Raw genomic sequence first — 10,343 nt, 5'->3', positions numbered from 1 at the left:
AAAAGAAATTGGTTTTAACACTGAACACCTTCACAAAAGGATCGACTTTAGCACAAAAAAATTATATTCTCAGTTTGTCAAAGGGAGACTTTATGATGAAGAAAATGTGAGTGGTGGCCCATGAAAAATTCACTGGCCATGGGTGTTGTAGGTGGCGGCCAAGACATTATTATGCAGTTGCTAGGGTGGTTACTAGGTGATCAGTTACTGGTGCAAGTCAAAAGAGCCAATCTATGATATTCTGATCCCTAGATATGGCTAAAATCATACATATTATGGTTTAGCAAAGTAAAAGCACACCTCTCTTCAACAAGTCATGCAATTTGAGGTATCATTTTTATATGTAGCAAAAAAATTTAATAATTTGAATCAAAACCCCCAATATCAGCAATAGTAATGGTGATGCGTGTCTTATTAAACATCACTAATTACAATTTGTGTCCTTAAACAGTTGATTATTAGGCTTTTTGTATAGGCTAAGATGAAAGGTTTCTGTGCAAAGCTAAAGTCAGCTGAGCACACTGTTCAATCTGAATCAGGCTTAATTTACACACTGACAAAAGAGACAATAGAAGAACAGGAGAAAGAGAGAGAGAGATTATACACTTCTGCTCACCACATTCCTTTCTAGAAATGGAGAAATGGAGGAATGAGGAATGAGGAATGAGTTCACCCTGCCAGGAGTTTTCTGCATGACTCTTCACTTCACTGTGAAAGTGTTAGTAGTGAGTGAATATCCAACACACTTATATTTCATCTTACATCTGAGCTTCTTCAAAAAGCCACCTTTTGTTTAGATGGTATGCTTTTTGAACAATATTGAAGGAGCTCCAACTCATCCAAAAAGTAATTAAAATCACGAGAAACAGTGTAAGAGCATATAGTATGTATGTGTGAAGATATATGTACTGTATGTTCGAGCAGTACAGCGGTGCTGGTGTCGGTCCGTTTGCACATGCTTCACGCCAACAGGTGGTTTTCTTTCTTCTCGCAGTCCGTTTCTCTCTTTAAAATGATAAATATGTCATTTACATGAGAGACAATAGGCTGCGACCTGCTTTAGGTCCATTTTCTGTCACGGTGCTTTTGATAAGGACGGCATACAGATGAAAAATAAAAGTGGTCAAACTAAAATAATACCTGTCTGAAATGAGTGTCTACAGTAAAGTCGAGTAGCTTTTAATATCATATTTAACACAATATGTCATAATGCTTCGGCACAGACTTTCAGTATCTTCAAATTATAAAAGGTAAACACACCACAGGTGAAAAAAGTGAGATAAAATTATGGCTAAGAAACGAAGAGTAAAGGCAAAAAGAAAAAATTGGTTTCATTTTAAGGCCAACAATATCAAGCTCCTTGGGAGTCAATGACATTTTTTAACAAACAAGTACGTTGTGTTGATGATACGTGATTTCTGAGGAGTTTCTTTGCCAGAGCACACATAACTGAAGGCCATGTGAGTAATTGGCCAGTGACGTCTGTGATTAGAGCAAGAGCCAGTTACAGCAGAGAAGGGGCGGGGCTTGAGTGGCTCCGCCCCTCTCACTGGTCTTCTTTATGTGTGTGTAATCCCTGTGCTGACCCAGAAAGCCCTCAGCAGCAGCAGCAGCAGCAGCAGCAGCAGCAGCCTGTTCAGACTAGAGTACAGTCGCTGGAGATACCTGCGCTGCTTTACGGAGGCTGAGAACACGAAACAGCATCTCTACAACCACAGGATTTATTTGACGGTATGTGTGTTTTATATAGAGTTCACTGTGGTAACGAGAAGGCTGAATCTATTGTTCATTTGTAAATGTTATATTTGAAATCAACATGCATTAGTGAAATTTAAATATCTGTACTGTTGGGCATATGGTTGGATAGGTTAAGTGATCTTATTTCTGCTCTGGTTTTAAGTCTTCCTACAACTCAAAAATATGTTGCTCTAGTGTCTTTTGTTCTTCTTAGAAAACAGAATAATGCAGTATGACAATATATCATTTCTTAAGAGTCAGTCTTTAAATGTTCTTTATGTCTGCATCTGTATACACTTTATATTTGCATTATTGCTATGCTCAAACTGAACATTCACGCTCGTGAGTGTAGGAGACGCTTCAACTTTTCTCTAAATACACATTCAGTAGCCTTCGTGCTGATGTTTGACTTAAGTTGCACTGTGGTCTGATAGAGATTGTCAAAGTCTGTAGCCTATATTTCATTTACAGACAGATTTCATCTTGGTAGAAAGAAGAGGAGAAATTCTTTGTTTTATGTAGACCGGCGGAGAGGTGAGGCTCCTATGGACCCCAGACGACATTGTCCTTTCATCTCTTATCTCTACCTCAAATGATGACATACATGAGACAAAATGAGTAATTCTTAAACATATGTGCTGATTCACTCCTGAAGCTATTGATGTTAAAGAGACGATAACACTGGACAGGACATTTACTGACAATGAATATGACTGGTTTTGAGAACAAAAAATTTGAATAAATCTGCATGTTATCAACTGTATGAATTAGGAAGATGAATTATATATATGTGCTTGATTATAATCGTAATTGAATCTAGTTTAATATAATAGACATTTTCTAAACTCTAAACACTGCTCTGTCATGTGAGTAAATCCAATAATTCATTCCTCTTGACTTTATATCTTGCTGAGTCTGACATGCATCTGGCAGTAGGTTGGCTTTGTTTGCTGAACACTTTGTCCACCTCCCTGCCTGTTATTGTTTTGATCTTCCTGGCGTCTCCTTGATGCTCCTTACTGGAATATTTGCATTGCAATATTAAAGGGCTCAAATCATCGTGTATCTGCTTTAAGTTTGCAACCACAATGGGTTGTTGTTGAGATATATATATATATATATACACACACATACGGTATATATTTATACACACATATACATATAATGCAAAACAAATTATATAAATAAAAACAAAACAAAACCCATTTTCTTAATCAGTACATTATATCTTATTTAATATACAGTGGGTATAGTAAAGAATCAGCCCTCTTTACAATAATCACATTTTGTTGTTTTGCAGCCTGAAATGAAGACACCGTTTTTGTTTTATCCAGCTGTATTTACTCAGTGCAACAATAACATAGAAGTGAAAGATAAAACATGGACTGCGGTCTTCAAGTCATTCCACAGATCTTTTTACCATTGACAACTTTCTGGCAGAGGGCAGCAGATTTTCCTGAAGAATTTGACGTTATTTTGCCCTTCTTGTGGGGAGTGGCTTTTTTCTCGCAACCCTCCCATACAAGCCACATTTGTGGAGGATTTGTGATATTGTTGTCACATGCACACAATGATCACTCTTTATCATAAATTCCTGCAGCTGCTTCAGAGTTGCTGTAGCTCTTGGTCGCCTCTCTGAGCAGTTTCCTCCGGCTCTTTCATCAGTTTGGAGAGACGTCCTGATCCAGGGAGGCTCTGTGTTTTACCAAATACCTTCTACTTCTTAATAATAGACTTCACTGTGCTTCTAGGCATTGATAAAGCCTTTGAAATGTTTTTTTGTATCCATCTCCTGACTTGTGCCTGTCCACAACTTTATCCCAGAGATCTTTTGACAGTGTCTTGCAGCCCGTAGTTGATTGTTTGCTTCAGTTGCACTACCAAGGACTGAAATGCTCCAGAAAAGCCCTTTTTCATGCTGAGCTGATCAAAATGAGCACATATGATCACAGTTGAAAGTCAAATGGCTTTGTGTGTCATTGAGAAGGTGATTAGCTACGCCTGATTGAGTTTACAAGTCATTTTAGAAGGATCACCAAGGAAAAGGGTGATCCTTTTTCCAACTCAGTGAATCTTTTTTTTTTTTTTTGTGACATGTTGGTGTTATATTGGATGTCATAAGTTGCACTGAGTAAATACAGCATGGAAAAAAACCGAAAACTGTCCGTCTTCATTTCAGGCTGCAAAAGCAGCAAAATGTGGTTATTTTAAAGGTTAAAATTATTTTCTGTACCCACTGTGTGTATGTGTGTGTGTGTGTGTATATGTATATATGTGTATGTACATATATATATGTATATATATATATATATATATATGTGAAAGTTGTTTCTATAATATATATATATATATTTTTTTTTACAATATTGCTTTCATTCAGTTTAATATATACAATAAAAAGTAATATTATAAATTATATATATATATATATATATATATATATAAAACACACATAGCTAAAACAAGATATTTGCTTACTTGTGAAAATTCTTATTATTTTGATGTAATTTTGCTTCTCAAGTAAAAGGATGTGTAAGTATTTTTACTGGAAAACAAGACAATTGCAATTGATTAACAAGCATGTAAGACTGATCTTTAAAGCCCAAATGGATTAGCCAGACATCCTAATATTGGTATAATGTTTACTACTGATGGTTTTCAAGAAACTGAAAGTATTTGTCAGCTTATACTGAGAACCTGCTTGAATATTTGCTCCTCATTGCTGCCATTCTTCTCATATCTCTGCAGTTGAGAAGGCATGGCTGAACACATGATGATGCCTATGACCCACGGCTCTGCAGGAGGAGGCCTGCATGGGTATCGCATGGGAATGAACGGCCCTTCTCCGCATGGACACCAGCCCGGTCTGCGGGCCCTTCCCAACGGGCAGCTCATGCACTACGGCAGGGTGCCCCAGAGCTCCATGGAGGCAGCCATGAGGCAGAGGAATGTGATGAACGGCGTCATGAACGGTCAGGTCAATGGCCAGATGAGCGGTGGACACCCCCACCAAATGCAGCAACCCAGTATGATGTACGGAGGTCCAAATCAGCAACCGCAGGGTCACCCTCAAACCCAGCACCATCATATGCAGCCCCAGAACCAGCACCCACAGCAGTATATGGGTGGAGGAGGCCTTACAGCATCTCAGCAGCTTATGGCGAGCATGCATCTTCAGAAACTCAATACTCAGCATGGACCCCAGACGACATTGTCCTTTCATCTCTTATCTCTACCTCAAATGATGACATACATGAGACAAAATGAGTGATTCTTAAACATATGTGCTGATTCACTCCTGAAGCTATTGATGTTAAAGAGACGATAACACTGGACAGGACATTTACTGACAATGAATATGACTGGTTTTGAGAACAAAAAAATTGAATAAATCTGCATGTTATCAACTGTATGAATTAGGAAGATGAATTATATATATGTGCTTGATTATAATCGTAATTGAATCTAGTTTAATATAATAGACATTTTCTAAACTCTAAACACTGCTCTGTCATGTGAGTAAATCCAATAATTCATTCCTCTTGACATTATATCTTGCTGAGTCTGACATGCATCTGGCAGTAGGTTGGCTTTGTTTGCTGAACACTTTGTCCACCTCCCTGCCTGTTATTGTTTTGATCTTCCTGGCGTCTCCTTGATGCTCCTTACTGGAATATTTGCATTGCAATATTAAAGGGCTCAAATCATCGTGTATCTGCTTTAAGTTTGCAACCACAATGGGTTGTTGTTGAGATATATATATATATATATACAGGTGCATCTCAATAAATTAGAATGTCGTGGAAAAGTTCATTTATATCAGTAATTCAACTCAAATTGTGAAACTTGTGTATTAAATAAATTCAGTGCAAACAGACTGAAGTAGTTTAAGTCTTTGGTTCTGAACGGCGTCATGAACGGTCAGGTCAATGGCCAGATGAGCGGTGGACACCCCCACCAAATGCAGCAACCCAGTATGATGTACGGAGGTCCAAATCAGCAACCGCAGGGTCACCCTCAAACCCAGCACCATCATATGCAGCCCCAGAACCAGCACCCACAGCAGTATATGGGTGGAGGAGGCCTTACAGCATCTCAGCAGCTTATGGCGAGCATGCATCTTCAGAAACTCAATACTCAGTACCACGGACACCCTCACGGGCCTACGAATGGGCATCACATGGGAAACGTCCAGCACAGGATGGGCCCTGCTCAGTTGGCAGGCATGCAGATGGGGATGGGCGGGCCAGCGTTGGCCCTCAACGTCATGGACATGGACTTGATTGATGAGGAAGTTCTGACGTCCTTGGTGCTGGAGTTAGGGTTGGACCGGGTTCAAGAGTTGCCTGAGCTTTTCCTTGGACAAAACGAGTTTGATTTCATCTCAGACTTTGTGTGCAAGCAGCAACCAAGTACTGTCAGCTGCTGAAGTTTTGTTTCTGGTTCTTGAATTAGAGAAGGACTTGGTCGCCAAGAAAAAGCTGGGGCAAGACAAGAAAAGCTGAAACAATCAGGTTCTCCGTTTCTGTGAAGCTGTGTTAGTGCACGCTGTCTTTCAATGAGGGCATAGACTTCAAGTTCTGGATGTTCTTCAGTCTTTGAAGAAGAACCTGGCACAAGTGTGGCTTTGGCGAGCAGGCCTTGTCTTGTCCCATTGGTCATCCTGGATTGATGTGACCAAGTGTCCCAGGATTGAATGTAACTTTGCATGGTGGAAAAAGAAGTCTGCTTGAACTTTGCAGAAACTGCTTTGCATCCTTAGGCGGCAACTAGAATCAATAGCATTTAGAAATGTATTTATGTATAACACCTACCAAAAAGCAGACATGATCTGTGGTGATAGAGATTTGCCTTTTCTCAAACTAACCCTATGACTTGTGATAAAAAGTGAGTGCGTTATGTGGGAATTGAAGGCTGGTACTTCAAAACGGGTTGTTTTTCCAGTAGCTCTTAATGATATTTTAAATGGTAAGGGGGTGGTGAGGTGGCAGCGGTTGGGTATGAAACATACTTTGTGCGCAGTGTTTCCATTCTACTGCTATTCAAAATTTGACTTAAAAATGTCACATTTAACACTCATTTTTGTGCTACATCTAACTGAATAAGACCCGAAATGAGTGTCTTACATTCACTATAGGATGTGTCTTGATACTTTCAGGAATATTTCTGTCTTGCCTGGAAAATGGTGGAATGTTTTGTAGCCTCCCTTACGAAATGCTGAGCCTGTGCTCCCTGCTGATGAGATGATGAGTCTGAACCGTAAAACTGCCTTATAGTTTTTTTTATACTGACAAAATATTCACTGTAGACATGCTTACCTTGTGAATGAGGAAGAAACTGCTGTCTTTGTATGATTCAAAGAGGCAACATCGAAACTCCAGCTGTTACGTAGTGTTTGCTCATACGCTTCTTATTGTAGTGAAGAACGTGGACCACAGTCTCCATTAAGCCACATGCTGCATAAAGAATTAAACCTTCTGCTTGTTTCTAAATGAACCTGAATGTCAATCATTCAACTACTGTTTGAAACAACCACTAACCAACCAACCATAACACACATTTCCTGATTGGTGCATTGAAAGCCAAACTTACAAACCAGCATGGAATGTTGCTTCCTTCCTCACTCCCCAAACAATGCAGGTTTAAACCTGATTACATTTAAATTACACTTGCAACCTTCTTGTTAATTGAGGTCAGCACGGTCAGTCATAAAATTGACATGTTCATTAGTTTGCTATCGCTCAGGGTGTAATGAAGAGTTGGGAACGGCTGCCCTGCTGAGTTGGAGTACTTCCTGTGTCGTTACGTTGCTAGTTATTGTGTTGAGTTCTCTGTGGGGGTTGGGTTGGTATGGAAATAGCACAGCGTACAGTACTAGTAGGTTAATCTGTTCTACCAGAGCTGGGCTCAACTCCCTCAACTCTACCCGCCCCAGCTGGGGTAACTGCTGTACGTACGGCTTGGAATGGTGAACAATTGCCACTGAATGAAAAAGCACAAATTGATGGGTCATATCCTGTGTTTTACAACTCCATCTTGGCTGATTGTTTAAGTCTCTGATACATATGGAATGGAAAATTCAAGTTTCAGACTTTGATTTCGTCAGCCGTATTTCTCTTATCAGTAGAGATTGGAATGTTTTCCCCAATATGCTTATTCTGTCATTTGTGATACTTGGATAATTATAAACAAACCACATCTAGAAACAGAAAAATCAAATGATCTGTAGATTTGTAATTGATGATTAAATGATTTTTCACATTCCCAGCGATCCAATCATGTTCATTTTGTTGTTGTTGTTTTTTTGTTAAAGGGATGGACTATGTGAAACTTAAAAATGAATGCTACTTGAGTTTGTCAGTCTGTGACCACCTCGCAGATGCAATTGTATGTTCTCTTTCAAACTATATGCTGTCATGTACTGTCGCCATGCTCCCACAAATACTTTTTTTAAATGTTGTTGATTCTGTCTTAAGAAAATTTATTTATTTTCACTGAAAATAAAATATTTATTTAAAGAGGTGGTTTCATTGAGTGTAATTGCATGTCTAATTTAATTTTGATAGTGACATAACAAATTCACACAGTTTCTGAACCGACACATTGATTTGTTTTTTTCTCTTAAAGTATATTTATATCAGTTCAACATTTTACACAGTAACAACAGGGGAAAGGTGATGCTGTTTAAAAATAAATATGAAAAAGTGATATCAACCCCATCTCTGACAGTATCGAAATGGTTTTCATTCAGTTTTATAAATACTGTCTTAACTAAATATTAGGTGCTGAATGGAACGGACTCGTGAGACTGTATGAGAGATGAGCCAATTAAAATCCAGTGTTCAGATTTATAAAAACAGTCTTTGACGTGGATAAGTGCTTAGCGGCACATCAGAGTCTAGGCAGAAGTACGCACTTTTCAGTGTCCGAGTACTGCAGGTATTTCGAAATTTAAGCAATTCCTGCTGCTCGCATTTATCAATTAAAGGATTTGGACATTGACTGGTGCTCTATTTTATATTAATGACATCTATTAGGCAGCGTTTACAAGCAGAGATCTGAAAACATTCAGGTGCAATTTTATAAATGAGGCCCAAGGTCTTCCACTCTGCTCATGGGGACCCACTGTCCTGCAAAATTTATTTCCAACCTGCTTCAGCACACCTGGCCTGGGACTTTTCGAGAGATCCTGAAGAGCTTGATTAGCTTGTTCAGGTGTGTTTGATTAGGGTTGTAGCTAAACTCTGCAGCTCAGTGGGTCTCCAGGAGCAGGGTTGAAGGCCTTTGATTTAATGGATAGTTCACCCAGATATGAAAATGTGTTTACGTACCCTCACGCCATCCGAGATGTAGATTACTTTCTTTATTCAGAAGAACATTAACAACGATTTTTAACTAAACTAAAACTAAACTTTTAACTAAACTGTTTTTTTTGTGATTTATAATATGCAAGTCAATGGGTGCCATAACTTTGAGAGCCAAAAAAGAACATACAGGAAACAAAAGTAATATTCGAGGCTCATGATAACATATTTACGTATTATAAAGCCATGCAATCAGTCTGTGCAGTGGTTTTCTGCACGCTCACAAGAGTCTGGAGCTCACGCTTTATGTCCCATGGTGACGTATGTGTGGTAACAAAATAATGCATTACTGATGCCATTGTTGTTTACAACAGAGAGGTAGGACGTGTGTGCAGAATGTGGCATCATCAGTCTTTGTAATGCCAGGTTTTGTTAAACTGCTTTACTTGCTGGTAGTAAACTGCTTTTGAAGGTGTTTGGTCTGGACACGCATCCTTCCTCTCTGTTGTAAACAACAATGGCATCAGTTCAGGCATGATTGTGCACATACGTCATCATGTATCAGATAGCTTGAGCTCCAGAACCATTTGCCAGAGGCTCTGGATTACAGGTAATAATGCTGTAAATAATACTCCGTTTCTTGCACAGGCCGATCATTTCATTGCATAAGATCTCAGTGTATCGTCAGGAGCCACGGGTATTAAGTTTGTGCTTCCTGTACCTGCTTTCTTGACTCTCAAAGTGACAGAAGCTGTTGACTTGCATATCATGAATCACCAAGAACCACGGTTTCAGCTAAAAATCATCTTCAATGTTATTCTGAAGACCTACATCTAACATGGCCTGAGCGTGAGCAAATTAACTATTAACTATTCCTTTTTGAATTCTCATGGTATGCTCAGTTGCAGAGTTGAGCTTGATTTACATCATTCCAGGTGTCTCATTTACAGGTGCCTCTTCAGATTTTAGAGCAGATCTGTTATCTGAGAGTGGATGTTGCTATAGCCGACGATCTAATCCATCTTACTCAGTGCGATCATGTCTGAGCATCTCATCTGACGGACAATTGCTCACAGTCTATTGCTTTGTTCTGCGTCAAACAGGCCAGACTCCATTTACATAAAATCCATAAACAGAGACGGGCTGAAACCTGCTACCAGACAGTGGATATGGACAGTCCATACTGTATATTCACCAAACCAATACTAGCTAATGCATTTCTACAAACCCTGCATTCATGTTCAAACACTTACTATAACACCAAAACCCATATCCATAAAGTGGATTTTAATCAGTGCTAAA

The 10,343-nt window shown here is 39.1% G+C and overlaps 1 protein-coding gene across 2 annotated transcripts; it reads left to right on the top strand.

The window, feature by feature from the left end:
- The first annotated feature begins 1,594 nt into the window (after positions 1-1,594).
- Positions 1,595-8,222, top strand: cited4a (Cbp/p300-interacting transactivator, with Glu/Asp-rich carboxy-terminal domain, 4a). Of its 2 annotated transcripts, none has more exons than XM_016286488.1 (3): positions 1,595-1,731; positions 4,486-4,714; positions 5,663-8,222. In XM_016286488.1, exons 2-3 carry the CDS (start codon positions 4,496-4,498, stop codon positions 6,164-6,166), a joined length of 723 nt encoding a protein of 240 aa, XP_016141974.1. In that variant the 5' UTR covers positions 1,595-1,731; positions 4,486-4,495; the 3' UTR covers positions 6,167-8,222. The 2 variants fall into 2 exon arrangements, with proteins under 2 accessions (XP_016141974.1, XP_016141975.1); XM_016286489.1 differs by having other exon boundaries at positions 4,486-4,726; positions 5,675-8,222.
- The last annotated feature ends 2,121 nt before the right edge of the window (positions 8,223-10,343 follow it).

This window comes from Sinocyclocheilus grahami, unplaced genomic scaffold (genome assembly GCF_001515645.1).
Source record: "Sinocyclocheilus grahami isolate Dianchi unplaced genomic scaffold, SAMN03320097.WGS_v1.1 scaffold210.1, whole genome shotgun sequence".
Taxonomy (NCBI): domain Eukaryota; kingdom Metazoa; phylum Chordata; class Actinopteri; order Cypriniformes; family Cyprinidae; genus Sinocyclocheilus; species Sinocyclocheilus grahami.
The sequence above is the reverse complement of the archived record's forward strand: the minus strand, read 5'-3'. Positions and strand labels throughout refer to the sequence as shown.

What these genes read in the sequence shown, in the direction of transcription:
- cited4a (XM_016286488.1), top strand. Translation starts at nt 4,496, where the DNA reads ATGGCTGAACACATGATGATGCCTATGACCCACGGCTCTGCAGGAGGA. An exon ending in ACGGCGTCATGAACGGTCAG is followed by an intron (nt 4,715 to 5,662) that starts GTCAATGGCCAG and finishes ATGAACGGTCAG; the next exon opens with GTCAATGGCCAGATGAGCGG.